Source organism: Mustela nigripes, chromosome 5 (genome assembly GCF_022355385.1).
Source record: "Mustela nigripes isolate SB6536 chromosome 5, MUSNIG.SB6536, whole genome shotgun sequence".
Classification (NCBI taxonomy): Eukaryota; Metazoa; Chordata; class Mammalia; order Carnivora; family Mustelidae; genus Mustela; species Mustela nigripes.
In genome coordinates this window covers 66,377,140-66,400,372 of record NC_081561.1, presented here as the reverse complement: position 1 = coordinate 66,400,372, position 23,233 = coordinate 66,377,140, and the positions used below count along the sequence as shown (strand labels likewise).

Below are 23,233 nucleotides of genomic sequence, written 5' to 3'. Positions count from 1 at the left end.
AACTTTCTCTCCAAAAACTACTGTCCTCTGATTCCACCACTGAACCTTAGTTTTTCTGTGAATAAATTGGTCTTTGCTATCATTACCATGTGTTACTAGGAATTTGATTGTTTTGTTAAATATCCTAGATGGAAGCTATATGTTTATAGTTAAACTGTATTTGTGTGTATTTTAAACTTTTTTTTGTATAATTTTTCATATAATAGAAGCTTGATAAGCTTTGCAGTCCTCATAGTTCTCAAAATCAAACTTTATTATTTTTTTTTAAGATTTTGTTTATTTATTTGACAGACAGAGATCACAAGTAGGCAGAGGCAGGCAGAGAGAGAGGGGGGAAGCACGCTTCCTGCTGAGCAGAGAGCCCAATGCAGGGCTTGATCCCAGGACCCTGGGATCATGACCTGAGCAGAAGGCAAAGGCTTTAACCCACTGAGCCACCCAGGTGTCCCTCAAAATCAAACTTTAAATGCTTTCAGAAGTGGATGTAAATGACTTGTTTATGAAAATGGATTAGTTCTAAGGCACATTGGAAATAATAGAAGAGGTGGGGGTTTTTCTTGGCATTAAAATATTTTTTTGCTGGGACAATTATTAATCCTTTCCCTGTCTTTCCTTGTAGGTCCTTGTAACCCTGGGATTAATCTTGCTCACTGCCTACTTTGTGATTCAACCTTTCAGCCCATTACCACCTGAACCAGTGCTTTCTGGAGCTCACACCTGGCGCTCACTCATCCATCACATCCGGCTGATGTCCTTGCCCATTACCAGGAAGTATATGCCAGAAAACAAGGGAATTCCTCTGCATGGGGGTGATGAAGACAGACCCTTTCCAGGTAGAATGCTGCATTTTACTACATCTGAGAGACAGCTTTATTGACAGTATACGATGGGAAAGGAAATAACGTGTATTGACATCTAATGAGAGACACTTTCCCTATTTTGTCTCATTTAATTCAGTGGGGACTGATGGGTTTTATTGTCCCTGTTTTTCAGATTGAGAAACTGAGGCTCAGAGAGATTAAGAAACTGAACAGAAAAACACTTCTGGGGGAGCCAAATTTCAACCCCCTCCAATACCAAAGCACACAAGTGGAGATGAGTGTTTCTGTTTATAGAAATGATCTGAATGTTGTATTCTACCCTCTTCTCTCTTGTGCTCCCTGTTCATAATAGGCATTTTAATAAATAGCTCTTGATTTACTGAAAGCATATGAGTTAGGCTTGCTTTTAGCCATATCCTCTAATAGTCCTTGCCTGTTGGACTAGGTTTTTGTCCCAGTTTGTCATGGTCTTTTAGTTTAGTCTTTTCTGTCTCGCAGTATGCTTATTTCATGCTCCTAAGCGAGTTCTGCCAATAAGTTGAATTTAAAAAGCACTTAACTTAGTAACGATGCATCATTGATGCCACAGGAATTTCTGGTTTTGCATCATTTGAGCACTTTCCTTCTGAGAACAACATAACATGACAAGACTTGAAATTTACTCTTTGAGAAACAACGAAGGGGATTTTGTTATTTTGGTGGTGTTAATCTTATTTGCCTGTAAATTAATTTCACAGATGGATTTCAGAACTTTTTGTTTAACCGTGTTCTGAAACCTTTAGGTTCCAGCATAACTGTTTAGGAAGTATGTTCTCTCTTCATTTTGCTTTCAGCAAAAATTTCCTAGTGGAAACTACACTTTATAATGCCCCTATATAAGCCAAGACCTAATCAGTCATAAAAAAATCACTTGGATTGAGTCTCCTTTGAAAGCTATTTTTGTACACTTGAGGGAGGAAATTATGGAAAGATTTCCAAAATTATACTAAAATCAGAGGAAGGGAACATTACAAAACAAAAAGCCTTGTGAGTTGGGTTTTTTTTTGTTGTTGTTAGCTCATGTATAGAAAGTTTTTAATTCCAGATTTAACTTCCTTGTATTTATTGGAAGGGTTGTTTTTGAAATGTCAACATCAAAGCTTTAAAAAAAAAAAAAAAACACCGTTTCCAATACCCTATCTCGGAAGGTCCAGAGCACATGGGGGAAAGATCCAGAGAAACTTGTTAATCAGGCCAGCCTGTGCTGCATCCTCACATGCATCAGCCTCCTTTCCAGTCTTCCTCTCACTGCCTCCCTCAAGGCATCTTCTGCTGTTTGGCACACAGAGATGAAGTCAGCAGTGTTTAGTCCCAAATTGATGGCAGTTTCTTTCTTTCTCCCTTTCCTTTAAGAGATTTCCGCAGGCTATTTAATTAAGAAGTGAGAGTCGTTGAGACAAACCATAAGTGACTCTTAATCTCACAAAACAAACTGAGGGTTGCTGGGGGGAGGGGGGTTGGGAGGAGGGGGGGGGGTTTATGGACATTGGGGAGGGTATGTGCTTTGGTGAGTGCTGTGAAGTGTGTAAACCTGGTGATTCACAGACCTGTACCCCTGGAGATAAAAATATATGTTTATAAAAAATAAAAAATTAAAAAAAAAAAAGAAGTGAGAGTCGTTGGACCACGATTGCTTATTCTCTAAGTCAGAGTCTAGTAATTCAAAAAACCTTAGTGTCTCATCCACAAGCCTAACTATTGGGTCCACTCCAAATGAATATTTGCCTTGCAGATGGAAATAAAATGAGTCCTTGGAGCTCAGTTGTAAAGAGAGCATTGGCAGGGTGGGGTTCTAGCTCTCTAATGTTGTTGACTCTATTAAAGTGCTGCTTTTACTTGTAAATGTGGACATTGATGCACCATATTTTCCTGTGTGTGATCATTCTGGGAAGCGGTGGCCATGTAGAATGAACAGCATTTTGCAGAGCATTTGGAAGGAAACTTAAGAATGCATAATATTGTAAAAGGTAAATAGAAACATATTAGGGAGAATTAGGCACAAGAAATAGGAAGTGCTGGGCCTGTAAGAGGGCTAGAAAAGAAATACAAGGTATCATTCCTAATGTCATGGTACCAAAAAACAACTGCCTTTTATTCAGGATTACTTAGTGATACCTTTGAAGTGAATGTAGAGAGTCTGGCCGGGCAGATTCGGCTCCCTGAAGGAAAGCCTGCTGGCATATTGGGGCTGCCCTGTCTGTCTAACTTGTCATCTGTCCCCCCCCACCCAGTCCTCTGACACTCCTTGCAGTGGCATCTTGGGAATGACCAAGGGCAATGGTGGGAGCAGTGCTGATATGCCCCAGGCAGCACTACCAGTGGTGCTAGGTTTCCTCTTGACCTCTGGTATTTTTTCCTCTTGACTCCACCCAGGGAACAAAAGGCAACAGAAGTGAGATTGTTTTTCTAGGTTCCAGCCTTGGATTGGAAACCCTGCTCCTGAATCCTCTTGATGGGAAGGAGCTAAGTGACTCTCCAGTGACTCACATCAACCTCCCACTCTGCAGCAGAAAATAAATAAGCTGACACTTCCTTAGTACTTATCTGATGCCAGGCCCTGTTCAAAGGGTTTTCCATATATTGCTTCATTTAATCTTTACACTTTTCTTGTGAGGGAAGTCCTGGTTTTATGCACGTTTTAAAGATGGAGACACTGAGGTACAGTGACATTAGGTCACTTGCTCAAGGTCCCATGACTAATAAGTCACCGAACCATGATTCGAACCCAGGCATCCTATTCTCAGAGTCTAAGCTCTTACCTTGTACTGGGAGTTGTGTGTAGCTACACAGTGTACCTGAAGAATCTAGCTTTAAGTTTGATTTGGGGGGAAAAAGAAAAGTTTGATTTTGGAGTTCTGTACTCTCTCTTAGCTCACCAGATGCTTCCTCTCAGCTCCCGAGTGCCCAGAACAAGGTTTTGCATGTGGTACTGCAGATCCAAAGATAAGCCAAGCTCTTGGTGCTTTAGAATTTTCCTAATCTAGTCTTTTCCTAGGTATTCAGCCCCACTCATCTTCCTGGTCTGCACCCTTATGGGTAATATTTCACTTATTGTTTGACTGAATCCTTTATCTTACCAACCCATAGTTTTCTTTCACAATCTCAGTCTTAGTTCTTATTTTCTCTCCAGCCTCTTATCTTCATATCCACTTTGGTCTTACCAGCCATCCTCTTGGCTTTCACCCTTCCATGGAGTCACAGAGTCTTAGAGCTAAAAAGGAACTTTAGTGTTGATCTAGTGTATAGCCCCATTTTTTTAAAGAGGAAATGAAGGACAAGAGAGGTGAAGTAACTTGCTTACCCAGCTAAAAATACCAAACTGGCACTTGAACCTTTGTTTCTTAACTCTAATGTAGCATTCTTTCCATCACACCGCACTTATGGCCCACTGTCTCTGCCCTCAGCCAAGCCAGGCTCCTGCATGTTAGGTCCAATTACTTTGTTACTTGGGACATCTATAATTTTTTTTAAGATTTTATTTTTAAGTAATCTCTACATCCAACATGGGGTTCAAACCCACAACCCTGAAATCAAGAGTCGCATGCTTTCCTGAGTTGAGCCAGCCAGGTGCCCCTAGGCATCTATAATTTTTAATTATGACATCCATTTTTACTGAGGAGGCCTGGGATAGTTCCCATATACAATGAGAAAGTGTCTCTCTGGATCTGTACTGCATAATTGGAACTTCATGTCTTCATGAACTTTCAAGGAAAGGTTGAAGTAGATCCAACATCAAGGAGTTTTGAGAATAGTAAATCATTCATGGACTTAGAACTAAGGACCTAATCAGAGTCTAAGCCAGTGCCCAAAGATGAAATTCTCAGACCTCAGGGAATGTCCCATCCTCTTATTTGCAAAGAAAATTTGAGGTGATAATAGTAACTGTGTGATGCACTTTCTGTATCAAGCTCTGGGCCATGTATTTTCTCAGTCATCACAGCAATCACAGAGTGGTTACCGTTTCTATGTCCATTTCTTTTTTTTAAGGTTTTATTTATTTATTTGACACAGAGATCACAAGTAGACAGAGCAGCAGGCGGGGGTTGGGGGGGGGAAGCAGGCTCCCTGCTGAGAAGAGAGCCTGATGTGGGGCTTGATCCCAGGACCCTAAGATCATTACCTGAGCCAAAGGCAGAGGCTTAACCCGCTGAGCCACCCAGGCGCCCCTTTATGTCCACTTCAAAGATGAGGAGACTGGTATGCCCGGGATTGACTGTTCTAAAAGTTTCACAGTTAGAGACCATGTTTTTAAACTGAAGTCTAGTTGACACACAATATTACATTAGTTTGAGGTGTGCAGCACAACAAGGAGACAAGTCCCTATGTCATGCTGTACTCACCACAAGGGTAGCTACCATCTCGCACCGTACAGCACTGTTACAGTACTATTGACTACATTCCCTAAGCTGTGCTTTTCCTCCCGGTGACTCATTCATTCCATAACTGGAAGCCTGTGTCTCCCAGTCCCCTTCACCCATTTTGCCTATCCTCCCTCACCCCCTTTTCTCACAGCAACCATCAGTTTGTTTGCATTTATGGGTCTGTTGCTGCCTTTTTATTTTTTCGATTCCACATGTAAGTGAAATCTTATAGTATTCATCTTTGCCTGACTTACTTCACCTGGTACAGTGTACCCTCTATCTGCGTTGTTACAAATGGCAAGATCTCTATCTTTTTTTATGACTGAGTGATATTCCTCTGTGTGTGTATTTGTGTGTGTGTGTGTGTGTGTAGTACTTCTGTCATACCTTTTTAAAATATAAAATAGCTAGTATACAGCACCTGGGTGGCTCAGTTAGTTAAGTATCTGCCTTCGGCTGAAGTCACAATCCCACCGTCCCGGGATTGAGTCCTGCTGAGCAGGGAGTCACCTTCTCCCTCTACCACACCCCCTGTTTGAGATCTCTCTCTCACATTTTCTGTCTCTCAAATAAAAAATAAAATCTTTAAACAATTAGCTAGGATAGGGAGGTTATTTGGAGTAAGGAAACCTTAGACTTAAAACTTAGGAAGTGACTATCCAAATTCCACAGGGCTTTATCTGGTGCTGCAGGGAGGGGATAGAAGAGAGGACTGGGGAGAGGTGAGATGTAGCATGCAAGGGGGCTGAAGAAGAGCTGTGTACTGGAATGGCCTAGGGTGGTCTGCTCTGTGCTGTTGGCTATTTTCCAGGGTATGATTTTGCTCACTTCGTGGTATGATGGTTCAAGCCAGTTGTATAGAGAACACATCAGATGAAGCCTTTTCAGGTAGATGGAGGCCAAGTGGGGAGTCTGGGTACTTCTCCTTTTGTTGTTGGGGATTTTATAGGAAGGGGAGGAAGGAGCCCCAGCCGTGCACCCCCTCATACACCCAGACAATTCACTACCTGGCCATTCATCAGTCACTTCCCACCAAAATATAAGCACATTCTTTATCCACCTTTGGTGATCTCAAGGCTGTAGAGAGATCAAGAGTAGCTCTCCCTCTTGAAGTTTGGCTCCCCTAATTCAGATGGATGGCATAAGCTACCCCATTCCAATGATCCATTTTTCCTCATCGTTTCCCTTCTTTCTTTGCTGGCCACCAGCCTGACCAGTGTCTCTGCTCCTGTCAGGTACCACTCCAGAGGCCTGCCTTCTAAGATAATCGAACTCTACATTTTGTAGCTGATACTCTCAGCTTAAGTTTTCATAGTCCCCAGCAGCATTTTTATTTATTTGGAAAATATATAAGACACATACGAAGACAATAAAGGGGTATAAGATTTTTATTTTTAGAAATACAGTTTTAGGGGCGCCTGGGTGGCTCAGTGGGTTAAAGCCTCTGCCTTCGGCTCAGGTCATGATCCCAGGGTCCTGGGATCGAGCCCATCGTCTAGCTCTCTGCTCAGCGGGGAGCCTGCTTCCTCCTCTCTCTCTCTGCCTGCCTCTCTGCCTACTTGTGATCTCTGTCTGTCAAATAAATAAATAAAAATCTTTATTTTAAAAAATATAGTTTTAATAAAGAGACTTCTCTCAGTCCTTCTAACTCCTCCTCCCACCCAACCACTGGTAATAATTTGATATACATACTTGTGAATTTTTCCATGGCTATACAGATAGGTACACTTAACATATATAAATATATTTTGGTACATACCCAGGAGACTGACTTATGTACATACTTTGAGCTAGTACCATAGGTTGGGTGCCTTAATACAATAGAAATTCATCCTGTTCCAGTTTGTGGGTGAAGTCCAAAATCAAGATGTTCGTAAGGCTCTCCTCCCTCCAAGGAAGGTTCTTGTTTGCCTCTTCCAGCTTTTGATGGTTGCCAGTGATCCGTAGTGCTCCCTAGCTGTGGTAACATTTCCCCATCTCTGCGCCCACCTTTACTTGGCCATTTTTCCTCTGTGTGTCTTTGTGTGGTCCTCTCATCTTCTTATTAGGGATAACAGTTGGAGTAGATTTAAGGCCCGCCTTACTACAGTATGACTTCATCTTAATTAGTTACATCTGCAAAGACCCTATTTCCAATTGTGGTCACATTCTGACTTTCCAGAAGGACTTAAATGGGGGGGGGGCGTTCCTATTCAACTGAGTATATATACCTTTCCAGATTTTATATTACTCCATTCTGTGAATATTCCATCATTTAAGTTTCTACAGAGTTTTTTTTATCTTTTTTTTTTTTTTACTATTATTTTAAAAATGCACCTGGGACTTTAATATATACATATCTTTATATACATGTACTATTATTTCTGTAAGAGATTCTTAGAAGTCAAACAGCTGGGGGGTGCTTGGGTGGCTCAGTGGGTTAAGGCCTCTGCCTTCGGCTCGGGTCATGATGGCAGGCTGCTGGGATCAAGCCCCACATCGGGCTCTCTGCTTGGCGGGGAGCCTGCTTCCCCCTCTCTCTCTGTCTGCCTTTCTGCCTACTTGTGATTTCTCTCTGTCAAATAAATAAATAAAATATTAAAAAAAAAAAAGTCAGCTGGGTCAAAAGGGCATGCACATTTTGAATTTTAATAAATACTACCCAGATTTTCTTCATAAACTTATATCAGTGTATACTTTCATTAGCAGCATATGTGCAGTGATACTGTCATTGTTTTGCCAGTTAGAAAAACTGAAGAATGATGTCTTATTTTAAATTACATTTCTTTGATTATTATGGAATTGGATGCCTTTCTATATGCTTTATAGGCCGTTTTATTTATTTTTTCTGTGAATTACTTGTTTAGTCTTTGCCTGTTTAACATTTTCTAATAAATAGCAGTTCATTGTATATTAGAGATATTCTTTGCCTCATATGCAAGTATTGGTTGAATCTGCTTAGGAAGCCTTTATTTTCCCCCCAAATTATAAAAATCATATTTTCCTCTAATTATTTTTAAAGTTTTGTTCTATCCACTTAGGTCCTTATCTAGAATTTATTTCCGTGTATAGTGAAAGGTAGAGATCAAACTTTATTTTCTTCCAAATAGGTTGCTACTTGTCCCAACATCATTTACTGTATATCCATCCTTTCTTCACTGAATTAAAACTGACCTTTATCATAAATTAAATATTCTCATTGTGTGTATGTGGGTGTATATACTGGATTTGTTGCTACATTCTTACTTGGTTTTATTACATTTTTTTGTCTGTTTATAAGAATACAGTTCTCATTATTTGCTACGGTTATGTTCTGTAAAGTCCCTATAAATAGTGAATTAGTGAATATTGATCCATTGCCCTTAAGGGAAATCATAGTTGTGCTCCTGAGAGTCTCTGGCCACATTTTCATCAATTGATGAATACTTGACTTTGTTTTATCTATGTTTTTGTTTAAAGATACCTCATTTAATACATATGTTGTTGATTCATTAACATTGAATTCACATTCAACAACGCGATAACTCATGCCTAAACAAAGCTTATCTAACACATATATTTTCTCTGTAAGGCACATCACAGTGTGCTTGCACTTAAGAAGGCTAGAACTTTAGCACTATGCTTGGAAGCCTTTTTTTTTTAATTAACTACTTGTCGAGCAGTTTTGGGTTTGTGTTCACAGCAAAATTAAGCAGAAAGTACAGAGAGTTCCCATATACCACTGTCCCCACAATGCATAACCTTGGTAGCCATTCTAAACAGCAAAATCGTCAATAAAAGTGCAAAAAAATGTAGCACCAAATAGCAAAAAGAACACTCATTTACAGCATGAGAGGTGAAACAAAATGGCCAAGTGTCAACTTCTTCTACTTCAGCTAGGATTTGCCACTCTGCATGGCTGAGGATGACTGCAAAAGCACCACAAGAATTGATTGGGGTTACAAATAAATTTCAGGGAGTAGGCAGATTGACAGATCAGAATCTGTAAATAGGATTGACTGTACTCTTTTAATTACAGTCACTTTATAGAATGCTACTAAGTTCTTATATCTAGATGAGCAAGATCCTTATTTTTTTTCAAGAATTTATGTTAAAAAAAATTATGTTCTTTAAGTTCAATAATAGACAAAAGAGGGGCACCTGGGGGGCTCAGTTGGTTGAGTATCTGCCTTCAGCTCAGGTCATGATTTCAGGGTCCTGGGGGTGTCGAGCCCTGTTTTAGTCTCCCTGCTCAGCAGGGAGTCTATTTCTCCCTCCCTCTGCCCAACCCGGCTCCCTGCCCCCCCAACTCTCTCTCTCTCTTGCTCAAATAAATAAATAAAGCCTTTAAAAAAATGGGCAAAAAATCTGAATAGACATTTCTCTAAGAAAGATATGCAGATGACAGGAACATAAAGTAGTGCAGCTGCTTTGGAAAACAGTTTAGCTGTTTCTCAGAAAATTAAACACAGAGTTACCAAATGACCTAGTCATTCCGCTCCTAGGTATGTACACAAAAGAATTGAAAACACATGTCCACACAAAAACTTGTACGCAAGTATTCATAGGAGTGTTTTCCGTAACAGTCCCAAAGTAGAACTGTCCAGCAACATATGAATGAATAAACAAAATGTAGTATATCCATGTAACAGAATATTACTTGGCAATAGAAGGGAAAGGACAACTGACACAGACTGTAGCATGAATGAACCTTGAAAACATTAGGCTAAATTAAAGAAGCCAGACACAAATGACCATATATTGCACAATTCCATTTATTTGAAATACCAGAACAGGCAAATCCAGGGAGACTAAAAGAATAGTGGTTGCTTAGGGCTGGCAGGAGAGGGGTTAGAATGGGAAAAGTGTCTGCTAATAGGTATAGGGTTTCTTGTTAGGGTGATGAAAATGTTTTAAAATTAGATAATGGCGATAGTTATTACAACTCTGAATATACAAAAGCTACTGAATTATAAAGTTTTTTTAAAAAGATCTATTGATTTGAGAGAGGGTGGGAGCGGGAGGGAGGGGCAGAGGGAGAGGGAGAATCTCAAGCACACCCCCTGCTGAGCGTGGATCCCATCTCCAGACTCAGTCCCAGGACCCTGAGATCATTACCTGAGCCGAAATCAAGAGTCGGCGTCTTAACCTTGACTGAGCCACCCAGGTGTCCCTGAACTGTACACTTTAAATGAGTGAATTTTATGGTCTAGTAATTATATCTCAGTAAAGCTGGTTTTTTGTTAGTGTTTTATCTACAAAAAGAAAGCAAAATAATGCCACTTCCCTCCAGTCCTGCCCCTCTTCATGCCCCACGTGGAGAGAGGCTTGCTTGAGCTGTCTGGTGACCCATGAGCGGTCAGGGGTGAAGGTCGTCAGGTCCACCATCTGCCCAGGGTCCATCACATAGGCTCTTACTGTACTCTGTAATGGTATCTGGGCCTGAGGGGGCCATCCTCCGTAGATCTGAAGCAGCGACCAAACTTTGTAAGTTATTTGTATTACCAAGGACGCCTCTGGCCCTGAAATTCTTTCCAGAGTTAATCTGGGGAGGGGATGGATTACTGCCTGTTGTTGTTCTCACACATTTACTCTTCTAGATGAACTTCAGAATGGGATTGTCACAGCCTCACACCACCCCACCCCATCTCACCCCACCCCACCCCACCCCACTTTCACCATAAGAACTCTGATGGGAGACTATCCAAGTTCTGATCTTTGGGTAGACTTGGCCTCTTTTTAATATTTAGTCTTCTATCCTGGATCATGGTATGATATGTTTATTTATTCAGGTCTTATTTTATGTCCTCCAGTCAAATACTACAGTTTATCTTTTTTGTGAAACTTACTGCTAGTTATGAATGAGGCCTTCTTCCATTTCAGTTTTGCAGTGAGAGGAAGAGGTAATTGATGTTCTTGTGTCTAGGTGTGTTTACCTTACATCCTGCCACTTTATTCAGTCCTCTTTGTAGTACTCTAGTCTCTCTTTTTCTTTCCCAATTTTTCCTTTCTGGGGTTTTCTTCCTCTACCTCTTTTTCAGGGCACCTCTACCCGGAAATCCCAGGAGTGTCTAAAGCTCCAAATAAAACTGAAATTCAGTAAGTCACAGCTAAAATGATCTCTCTGTGCCCTTAGGTTCAGAACTGCTCACTGCTAGCCCCTAGCCCTTAAAGCATGTTTGTATGCATTAAGAGAAGATGCCCCTTTCTCTGGGCACTTGATTCTTATCTACTGGAGAAATTGCCATAATTAACTGATTCAGTTGGAATAGGATTCATGCCTGTAAGAAAATGTCATGGTGAATCTGCAGGTCTCCAGTGTCTCCTGCACCCGGGCCCCCTTAGGCAAGGCATGCTCGGGCAATCTCAGTGCACAGCATTCTTTAGATCTGTAGATTGTGCTGTCACTGCCTCAGTTTACCTCTCATTATATGTCACCTCTCGTCACAGTACAACCTCCGCCCCCCCCAAAAAAGGACAAAAAGTACAATCCAATGTTCCTCTTTCCAGCCTCTCTCTTCTCAGACCCTCTAGTTACAGCCCAGAATAACCTTCCTAAAGCATTGGAAACCCTTACCCAGAGGCCTTTGCTGGTTCCTTGTTTTGGTCAGAGTCAGAAGTACTTCACTCCCTGGAGGCCCTCATCATAGCCATGCTACTTTTCCTTTCTGCCGCCTCCCGGTCTTTGGTCTTCCCCCCACACTCTGGTGCCTTGGTCACTGCTGTCACCCTTCACTCTCTGCTTGCTCATCTGTAAAGGGAGAAGAGCAGCACTTCCTCAATAATTTTATGGTAAAAAGTAAATGATAGAGCATGTGAACATGACCAGCATGGGGCCTAGCATTTAACACGTCGATGTCCTTTCTATTCCTTCCTTAGAACTCCCTCACAAGGACTTTGGAAAGTGAAATGCTATATAACATGTTATGATTACTTATGGCTCATTGTATGTCTGTTACCCAGAGTGCTTGTATTTGGGCAAGAATTCATCGTATTTGACCTATAATTAGGAACATTTGAAAATATTCCAGAAGAGGCGCACCTGGGTGGCTCAGTTGGCTAGGTGTCCGACTCTCAATTTCGGCTCAGGCCATGGTCTCAGGGTCATGAGATCAAGCCCCATATTGGAATCTGTGCTGGGAATGGAGCCTTCTCTCCCTCTCTCTCTGCCCGTGTCCCCCACTCATGATCTCTCTCTCTCTCTCTATCAAAATAAAAAAAGAAAGAAAGAAAATATCCCAGAAGACAAAAAGTCTAGGGGCACCTGGGTGGTTCAGTGGGTTAAAGCGTCTGCCCTCAGCTCGGGTCATGATCCCAGTGTCCTGGGATCGAGCCCCACATCAGGCTCTCTGCTCAGCAGGGAACCTGCTTCCCTTCCTTTCTCTCTGCCTGCCTCTCTGCCTACCTGTGATCTCTGTCTGTCAAATAAGTAAATAAAATATTTTTTTTAAAGATTTTATTTATTTATTTGACAGATAGAGATCACAAGTAGGCAGAGAGGCAGGCAGAGAGAGAGAGGAAGGGAAGCAGGCTCCCTGTGGAGCAGAGAGCCCAACGCGGGGCTCAATCCCAGGACGCTGAGACCATGACCCGAGCCGAAGGCAGCGGCTTAACCCACTGAGCCACCCAGGTGCCCCAATAAATAAAATCTTAAAAAAAAAAAAAAGTCTAACTTTGTAGCCTCAGTGTGCCCTCTGAAACAGGTGCCATAGGAAGGTTCCTGGCTGTGCCTGGAGGCTCCTGGCAGGATAAGGATGCAGCAGAGAGTCCCCTAGCTGGCAGTGTGTCCACGACTGAGGCACATGAGGAGGGGAGATATCAGCCGCCTCAAGGAAACACAGATTCTCTCTGCAAGAGATGGAGGGGGTTTGGAGGGCACCCGGGAAACAAGCTGAGAACAAGTGCAGTCCTTCCCTGGTGGGGATTTCCTCCACCCCACTACTGTTGCCTTCAAAAAATAGGGAAAAAGCACTTGCTGTCAACTGCAGCAAATGTTTTGGTTCAGAGAATTGACTTCATTTCAGCCACATTTGGCTGTTTGTCTTTTGTTCTAGACATTCTCCTGATTTGGTTTCCATTGGGTTTGAATCTGAAACCATCTGTGAAAATTTTGGATCCAAATTAGAGTTTATCATAAGCACATATCTCAGAGAACACAGATGAAACCCAGAGTGGAACAGAAAGCAAACAAGAAATAATGCAATAACATTAGAAACAGAATAGTGTCAGAGGGAAGGAATAGAAGGAAACTGAGAAGCGCTGCATAGAGAGAGGGAGCCAACCTTTCAGCAGAGGACCAGCCAGAGAAAAGGGTCTGAGCTGGGACAGAGTGTGTCTTTTTTTTTTTAAGATTTATTTGAGAAAGAACCTGAGGAGGGGTGCTAGGAGCAGGAGCAGAGTGAGAGAGACAGACTCCCCGCTGAGCACAGAGCCTGTCTCGGCCTGATCCCACAACCCCCAGATCATGATCTGAGCTGAAACCAAGAGTCCCACGCTTAACCAGCTGTGTATCCAGGTGCCCCACAGAGAACTGTTTTAATGGGCACATACAATTTACTTTGTACCAGAGATGGGCTCATGAGAAGTCCTATTTCCTCTCCATCACTTCTCTCTGCCTTCTTTTCTTACTCTTCTTTCCCAGGGTCATCCTGACCTCCACTTGGAGAAGACATGCAGTGGGGCTCATCACTGATGGTGGGACCACCCTTCCTGCCTCCCCAAGTGCTATAGACTTTCAGACGTTTGGGTCACTGGTTAGAAAATGGGAGAGCTCTATCTCCAGCCCCACATCACTGAATATCTTCTCCACATGGTTGATGTTGTTGATTTGACTTAGGAGATATATGTACATATTAAAAAATATTTTCCATGAAGTGTAGAAGAATATAGAGAGGAACATTCCTTTCCTGCCCACCCCTATCCCGTGCCTTCTATTCCCTCCCCAGAGGCTACTTATTCCATATGTACCTTTTCAGAGGTCACTCCTAGCTTTTAAATCATTACATCTTTGCTTTTTCCTTTTGTTGCTGAGGCTGAGGATTTACCTGCTGTGTTCTTTCTGTATCTGCCTTCTCCATATCCCTTCCTTGCTCAGATTTTGACCCTTGGTGGACAAACAGCTGTGAGCGGAATGAGTCGGACCCTGTCCCTGCCAACTGCACTGGCTGTGCCCAGAAATTACCCCTCAAGGTAATGCTCTTGGAAGATACCCCAAAGAAATTTGAGAGACTCCATCCTCTGATGATCAAGGTGAGCAAGAAGCCTCATTCTCCCACTGCTAGGCTATTTATTTAATGGCTAGCAAGCATCAAGCTCTGTGACATACCTGAGAAGGAATCCCATGTTTTGTTTTGTTTTTTTGTCCCGCTTTTGTTTTCTGCCTTGCCAAGACCGGACAGCTCTTGTTGTCCAAGGAGCTTCAGCATCTTCTGTGCCAGTACCCTGAGGTCACGGAAGGTTTCAGCGAAGGGTTTTTCACCAAGTGGTGGCGCTGCTTTCCCGACCGGTGGTTCCCATTTCCTTATCCGTGGTGAGTGTGGGAAAGGGCACTTAGCCTGCATGCGGTAGGAAGGGGGCTGAGCAGATGTCCAAGCAGTACTGGCTACTCAGACCCTCCCTAACCTCGCACTGGGTAAGCACTCTTCAAGTTAGATGAAAGCATCCTGATTTATTTCTGAAGTCATGTTTAGTGTTTGTGTTTATGCAGACTGCTTCCTGAGTGTTGAGGGCTAGAGAGAAAGCATGAAGAACAGAAGGCCAACTTCATTTCCTGGCACTCGTTTGTGCCAGGCTGTGTGCCTTAGTGCTTAGCGTCTGGTGCTCATTGGTGATGCTCATAATAGCTCTGGAAGTAGGCACTATCATGGTCATTTTTCAGATCAGAAGTGGGAATCAGGTTAAGAACCTTGCTTAAGGTCACCCAGCCAGGCCCAAAACCCAGATCTGTCTCCCTCTTCCTGCCTTTGTCCTTCCTATAGAAGACACGGTCGGGGCACCTGGATGGTGCGTCAGGTAAGTGTCCAGCTCTTGATACCGGCTCAGGTCATGATCTCTGGGTCTTGAGACTGAGCCTCCCATCCGGCTCCGTGCTCATCAGGGAGTCTTCTTCTCTCCCTCTTCCCCTCCCCCTGCTCACACTCACACTTCCTAAAAAAAATAAAAAGTAAAATCTAAAAAAAAAGAAAATATGGTCCATTTCTTGGGGTGAGGGTTGCTCTCTAGGAAAAAAAAAAAAAAGGAAAGCCCGTTTCCGTCTAGAACCATTCCAGAAGAGAATTAAAATGCCTTCTTTTTTTGGTCTTTTTGTTAGATAATTTCTCAGTGCTTTGGTCTTTTTAAAAAATTTGCCATTTATTTGCCTGTTGAATACTCTGGTTTAACCAGTCAGCTTCCCACTGCATGCCATACCACCTTAGAAGAAAGTTCGTGATTTTTGCCTCCTCCTCCTCCCTTCTGTTCTCCCGCCTGGCCTGCTGTTAGTTACTTCAGTCTCTTTTCCAAGATAGAATGAATGGACTGTTTATTTTCTTCCTCTATATGTTGTTTTAGCTGGACTTCATAAACACCCCACCCACGTGTACAAATTGCGGCTGTGGAGTTACGTGTGTACCAGTGCGTGTCACAATTAATTGATTTGGCATGACTCTTCTTCATGAACCTAATACTTAAGATATTGTCCTGATACTTTTCCCTGTTAACCCACCGCCCACAGTTTTCCCACTCTTGCTTAGCTCTCTGTTAGTCATGGAGATAGAGGCTGGCTTGCGCAGCTGAATTACTTTTGTCTCTTTCAAACTTTTACAGGAGAAGACCTCTAAGTAGAGCACGCATTTTACGTGAGCTTTTTCCTGTTTTCACCTACCTGCCATTTCCAAAAGATGCCTCCTTAAAAAAGTGCTTCCTTCTTCAACCGGAACCTATTGTGGGTAGTAAGGTAGGACACTTTGAGAAGACTTGGGTCTAGAGTTTTCCTCTTTTGGCACCTGGGCTGATGTCATAATCCCTTGCTTCCCTGCATGTCAACTCAGAAGATGAATTGAAGGGACACCCACATAATCTAAAGTTCTCTCCATCTGTTGCTAGCAAGGAGACCTGCAGTGGCCCACCCTTCCACGAAGACGTGCTTACAGAAAGTCTCCTTACCTTGCAAATCTGTTTCCGGCCCTTGACACCTGAGGTCAATCTACTTTTCTACATTAGGAAATAAAATCCTGAAATTTAAAGGGACCCAAGCATGCAGTTAGTTTGACTTCCCTACCTCAAAGTAGACAGCAGCAATGCTGTAAGCAGCTCAACTTACTCATTTTGTGGATGGGGCCACTGAGCCCCAGAGACAGTGATTTGCCCAAGGACACAGCAAGTTAATAGGAGGGCTCTACCCACCCACCCCCTATTCCCAAGTTAGCTTTCCCCAGAAATAAACAAATGAGAATCTTCAGGTAGAGAACCTGAAAAGCAAAAAGCTTAAGAAGTTTAGGGATGAAAGGGTTGCCAGATGTGCCCAAGGCAGGCAGACCAGTTTAGGTAGCAACACTTCTTACTCAGTCCACGGCCAAGTACCCAGAGCCCACATTACCTCTCTGGGGCCATCTGTTTTGTGTTGTGTCTGTTTACTTTTCTCTGAATTGCTCTTTTGTTGAATCTCATTCCTGAGGAAGGTTTTTGAGTTTAGATTGGTTTGGAAGAATTAATAGGACGAAATTTCCCAAACTGTGACCCCTATCAACTCTGGCTTATGTTTTCAACCTCCCAGTACTATTGTTTGGCTCGAAATTTGCTGAATCGTGGTAAAGGAATTTCAAAGCCTATAAAAACAATCATTTTGTCTAGAAGTAAGAACTTCTGTCTGCCAGCATTAGGGTGGAGGTGCTGGGCTCTTGCCTCAGATTTTAAAGAAGATTATTCTGCTGTCCCCGGCTAGAACTCAGGGCCCTAGTATGATTTCATCTTCATAGTTATGATATAATTCTGGGCGAGAGCTTTTATCTTTATCTTGGTTTTCCCACTTGAATCTGAAGTTAATTTCACCAGTCTGCTTAACAAGAACACAGAGGATCCAGCCAGAAGGTAAATACTAAGTTACTCAGATGCCTATCAGAGTCATCCTGTGGTTCCCAAGCATGTTTTGGGAAGGGGAGTGGTCCAAAGAGGCAGAAATCCTGAGAGTCTGGTTCCTTAGAGCATCTGCTCCCCGCCCTGGCCCAGGCTTTCCTTTCTCTACAGCCTCGTTACTCCACCCTGTTGTCCACATCCCTGGGCCCTGCAGCCCGGTAAAGTCATATGTCTGTGGAGGCAGTCTTGGAATAGAAATTGGGCAGTGGAGATCCGATTGTAAGAGGCACTGGAGGAAAGAGGTGAGAGCCTGGCTTCCAGGCCTATTTCACCCAGTCTACAGTGTCACCTGGGGCCTGGCCCACTCCATCCCGTTGTCTGTTTCTTCCCATCCTGAGGGTAGAGGCACATGTTCCTGCCCCCTCTCAGGCCTGTATGAAAAAGAGCTACATCCACTGGGTTTGGTGTACTGGGATTTCTTCAAGACTGCAGGTGTCTGGGCCTCTGCCAGTCAGTCATAAGCCACTTGTCCTCCTTAGTCCTCCTCCTGTCACGACTCTGGCAATTGAATGGCTCTAATGTTGCTATGGAAACAGCATTCTGGCCAGGGCCTGTGGGCGCAACAGAGAGACCAGGGCTGGGGACAGGAGAAGATAGGGCCCAATCCAAAGCTCTGGAGGGCCCCGGTGCTGAAGAGAAAACCGGGATGTGGCCCAGAGAGTCAGACTTCATTCAGATCCTTGTTTTCTGTGGGCACAGAAAGCCTTTTCCTGGAGGGAACAGGGAAAGGAGGCCCTAGGGATTTTCCTCTCACCATCTAGGTAGGAAGAAAAGCCTGAGCAAGACCAGCCTGACCTCTCCCTTTGTCTCTTCTCCTTGCCCACATCAACACCAGGGTTCACAGCCAGACCTGGCCCACATCCTGTTGGTGGCAGTAGTCTGCCCTCCCAAGTGAAACGTTCCTGTGGGGGCGTGGAGCCTGGCTGCCTTCTGAGGGTCTGAAATCTAAGGCCATTCTTACTGCCATTAGTTTTTCATCAGTAGTGTGATATACCTGCTCACCCAGGTCTTGCCCAAGAGTGTAAACTTGAACTTCTTGCTGCTCAGTTCTCCAGACCCTGGCCGTAAGAAGTAATATTCCATGGAACATTGCACAAAGGAAAGGCAGGCCATCCCTTTCTCTGAAAAGTCTGGATCCAACCAGACCCTCAGAAGGTCGTGTACTTTGACCAGTATGTGTTGGCCTCACCTAGACTTATTAAATCATACATAGATGATTTGCCTTCTACCTGCTTTGGAGCTGTGGCGAGAAATAGCCGTGAATTATGAAGCTCATGCTAGATCTGCATTGCGGCTGGTGCTAAGGATGTCTCTTTAGCAGAACCCGCAGAAGAGATCTCAGTACCAGGAGATAGGGACGCTGAGTCCGTGGTCTCAATACCAGGAGAAGCCAGGTTTAGGAGAAACTAGTTTGTTTTAATCCTTCGGACATAATTGTGAATGGTGTCATTGGTTCTCTTTTGCTTTTTGCTCAGGCTGCTAGAAAAGTCAGAGCCATATATAAAATATATATATATATATATATATATATATATATAATATTTGTATGTTAATCTCCTGTGCCACTGGTTTTTATTTTGTTTCCTTTTCCTTCTCCCATGTTTTTTTTGTTGTTGTTGTTGTTTTTTGGTTTTTTTCCTTCTTTCCAGATGTATAGGATGCATGACCTGTTCATCGTTGGCAGCGGTGAGGCCATGTTGCAGCTCATTCCTCCTGCCCAGTGCCGAAGACACTGCCAGTCGGTAGCAATGCCCCTAGAGCCAGGGGATATTGGTAGGTGCCTCCGCCCCGGGTGGGACAAGGTCAGTCACAGGATCTTTGTAGTTCTTAACTCAAGAACTATCTTGAGAATTGACACAAAGTTTCAATTAGGTAGAGTCAAAAATAGCCTTCTTTTATGGACAGAGTCAATATTTATGCTTTAGGTGGAACACTAGGCTAAAGAAGAAATGTAGCACAGAGAAATGCCTTCTTGTATATACATTTAGAATGCATGATGTGTCTGTCGGTCTTAGAAGTTTCCAGTTAGAATGCATTATAGAAAATACTGAGAGCAATCCTTTATTTTTCAGATGAGGAGCTTGAGACCCCAGAAAGGAGAGGTGACCATCCCAGGTTCCCATCAGCTAAGCAAAGCATTGAGCTTTATGTGTCTTCTGCAACAGAGTCAGGCCAGGGGGAGGTACAATTCTAAATTCGAAGAAACCCTTTCTGTGCCTGTTTTGCTCATAAAACAACACAAGCAGTGTGCAAGGGCAACAGCCCCGTGGGGGTGTATTACCTTCCCTGTGGCTTCCACAGCCAGGGCCCCCCTTCACAGTCATGACTCACCCTTGGCTCCATGATTTCCCAACTGTGACCTGTTCTGTGCATTATTTTCTAAAAATCTGTTCCAAGAAAACAGGTCTGAATCAACTGCTGTCCGTAGCAATCAGTTTGATGGTAGAGTTTTCTTGGCAGAAGCAAATACCAAGTGTCAAAATTGCCCTCTCTGTTCCTCCTGTCTCACGAAGCTTAGGGGAAGCTTAGCACCCATGACAGAGCCCAGGCTAGTTTTCCCAACTGATTCCTTTTCATTTTACCTCCACAGAAGACCCTGGTCCCTGCTTCCCCTCATTTGGAAGTAGGGTTTAGACTGCAAACTATGACAAGCTTTAATCCATGTTACATAACTTGTTTTAGTTTAGAAATGAAAATAACGTGCAAATTAAGCATTAACTGATAATGGAGCACAGCTGGCCTGGCCTTTGGGAATTACTGCAAAAAAGAGAATTTTTGTGTAGAAATTGTTCTAAAGCTATTTTCCTGTAGTGGAGGTGACCCTTCCGTGAGGCAGGACTATTGCACAAGTCTGTGTGGCATTTGGGGTTGAGTGTGTAGTGATGTTTGAAAAAGCTTCTTGTCTTCTGTTCTACAGAAGTCTGACAGTTCAGACAACTACAGAAATATCTCAGTTATCCAAAGTTTAGGTTTCTGGAGCCCACAGACATCTAGAATGCCAATTATAGAATTAAGGGGAATAAATGGGGAACAGGTATTGACCAAAGAAGCTTTGAGCATCAAAGGCTGGTGGGAGTAGTGCAGAAAAGCCTCAGATCCAGAGCGTGATCAGCTGCTGTGCTCTGACTGGCTGATTTGCTGACCGGAAGGAAAGGAGGCCTATGGGTAGCAGTGTCCATGAAAGGCCAGCCACGGGACAGCAACGTGGGGAAGGGATGGGGGCTTGACTAGAACCAAAGGAAGAGGGCAGGTCTGGGAGAAGAACGGGGTGGTGGGGGTTAAGGAGGTCAGCAGGCTTCTGAGCAGTGGAAGAAACAGAAGCCATGACTGCAGCTGCCACAGTTAAGGACAAGAGGGCCTCCTGGGTGGCTCAGTCAGTTAAGCGTCTGCCTTCGCCTAGGTCATGATCCCAGGGTCCTGGGGTTGAGTCCTACATCAGGCTCCCTGCTTAGCAGAGAGTCTGCTTCTCCCTCTCCCTTTGCCCCTCCCCCTGCTTGTGTGCGGTCTCTCTCTCTCAATAAGTAAAGTCTTTATAAAAATACATAAATAAAGACAAGGACAGGAAAGCAGAACCTGACAGCAAAGGGGAATAATCCAGTGCTGCTTGTAGGATGGGGGCATCTCCAGCACCTTTGGGACCCTTAAGAATCACACTGGTTTTCTGGTTTTCGACAAAATAAGCGTTGTCCTCTGAAGGCTGAGGGGAAGGGGACAGGGACACATGTCACCAGAAAACCTGTGCTGAGAAGCATTTTCAAGAATGATATAGGGGTCAGGCCTCAGAGGCTGACATTGGTGAGCCCACACATGTGCTGTGATTGAGGAGTCACTGCCCATGGTGACCTTTCTTGAGTCACCAAGTAGAAGTTGAATTCTGTTCAGTGCTCTCAGTTTAAAGATAGGTAAGGCACATCATACTCTAGAGATTATTGAAGTATTCAAGTTTTTAAAGCTTTTAAGTTTATAGCAGGTCACTGTTTCCTGAAGAGTTCTTCAGATCACTCATGACCTGGGGGTGGGAGCACGAGCCCCTTAGAAAGGCTCTTGGCAAATAGGGCTCTTGGGTCCTTTAATTTTGGGAACCGTCTGTCTTGTCATTACATAGTACACGCTAGTGTACCAAAGGCTCCAGAAGCCTTGATGGAACCTAGGTTTCTCAGACTGACTTGACCATGGAACCCATTTCCCTTGGACTATCTTTCAGGCCGATGCTGTTTGCAGAACATGATTTAGGACATGCTGGTTTGAGCTAATCTGGAAGTTCTATCATGAGACAGTGTTAGAGATCACAGGAGGAGAATTGAACTGGGGGGGTCCTGCTCCCCCTCGGAATTCATCCTGTCTTCTTGCTGATAAAGATGACATGGGCCTGAGAATTGATGCCCAGCTCCAACCTCATTTGGTACATCCTGTCCTTTTAAACCTGTTGAACTGAGTCCTCGTTCCCCCAGCAGGTGGTGGCAAGGAGGCACTTTGGTTCACAGTGACTCCTGCCGGATGTCAGTTTGCACAGAGGCCCGAGCACTGGGGGTGTTACTCGAGGCAGACCTGCCTTGCTCCTGCCCACAGGTGTGCCTGGTCCCTGACATTTACCTGCTGTCCTATTGCTCTTTCTCTATAAGGTTATGCCGGTGCCACACACTGGAAGGTCTACGTGATAGCCAGAGGGGTCCAGCCTTTGGTCATCTGTGATGGAACCACCCTCTCAGAACTATAGGAAACAAGAACTGGACAGAGGAACAACTTCGAGAGCTGAAGATCAGATTGAAAGGGGAGAAATAAAAACGATGAAACCACTTTCCAAGGTCACTTAGTTACCTGCCCTGTGCATGCGTGTATGAGCCAACCATATGCTGGAGGCCATGGCCAGAGCCTGGCCCTCCCGACTCTTCCAGCCTAGTTGCTTGGCCAAGACTTTGCCAGTACCTACCTGTGAGGGATTGGGCTCTTCTATCTTCCACACCTTTTGGAACCGCAGCCTCGAGGCTGCCCCTCAAGCAGGAAAAAGGATTGGTGCCTTCCCTTACTTGCATGGCATGATCCCTTCTGCTGGCTCCCTGGCCACAGAGAGGGCAGCCTGCAGGTCCAGACTTCAGAGCCGTCCCTCACTAGGTGGTCCTGCTTGTCCTTTCTTCCTGGCCACACCACCCTGTACTTCTGTTGAAAGCCATGGCTGATTAAAGAAGTCATTGCAGTTTCCCCAGCAGCACAGAATCTAGAATCCGTGAAACAGGATTAAGTAATCTCATTGCACTCAAGAAAAGCACCGCTTTCCCAGTGTCCATGACTCTTGGAGTTTCAGTGATGCCAGGTTGGAGTGTGATTATAATTGAAATGGTAATTCCTAAGGTAATACTTGCCTCCATTTGATCAAGTTCTTAGGCCTACCCCCACCCCCACCCCTTCTCACTTGTCTCGCAGAAGCTGGACTCCCCGTCCTCCCTCGCTGGCAGGTCCAGAGCCCTGGACTGTTGAGGCGGCACAGCTTCTGTCAGCTGGGTTGGTTTACCAAGTGTCTTCGGAGGGGATGAGTTAGAGTCCTGGCCTGGGGAGAGGGTGCCTCCCCGGGTTTGATGTTTTAGGGTCCAGCTTTCTGCAGGGAAGATGTTTTACAGATGTGTCAAGCTGATGTTGTAATATGGTTGGGGAAGGAACTCCAGACCCAACGTGTTTGCCAGCTGGGTGTGCGACTCTGGGATCCTCTGTCTTGAAATCATTTCTTTCTCCTGGGAAACAAGGTGAGGTATTTTTTATCGTTTGTAAAAATATAAAGCTATGTTCTTTCAGTTGGGTGATTCCCTATGCTCACTGTTTTCTCCCAAGTGCTTTTAATATGTATTAATCAAATGGTGTAAATAAGGGCATACTTTTCTTCCTCTTTTTTCCCCCCTTTATTCCTTTATTGATGCTGCTATTTTGATACCTGGCCTCTAGTCATGCTGT

The 23,233-nt window shown here is 44.0% G+C and overlaps 1 protein-coding gene across 5 annotated transcripts in view; it reads left to right on the top strand.

Annotated features, from left to right (window-relative positions):
- The window catches only part of C5H6orf89 (chromosome 5 C6orf89 homolog), a 43,724-nt gene extending 21,031 nt beyond the window's left edge, over positions 1-22,693 (top strand). For 4 of the 5 annotated variants that reach the window (XM_059400579.1, XM_059400581.1, XM_059400580.1 and 1 more), the window contains 6 exons: positions 620-833; positions 14,274-14,428; positions 14,569-14,708; positions 15,983-16,112; positions 18,940-19,063; positions 21,913-22,693. In XM_059400579.1, coding sequence (XP_059256562.1) covers positions 620-833; positions 14,274-14,428; positions 14,569-14,708; positions 15,983-16,112; positions 18,940-19,063; positions 21,913-22,007 — 858 coding nt within the window. In that variant the 3' untranslated portion in view covers positions 22,008-22,693. The remainder of the gene's footprint in view (positions 1-619; positions 834-14,273; positions 14,429-14,568; positions 14,709-15,982; positions 16,113-18,939; positions 19,064-21,912) is intronic. The other variant, XM_059400582.1, reaches the window with a different exon arrangement.
- Positions 22,694-23,233: the final 540 nt, after the last annotated feature.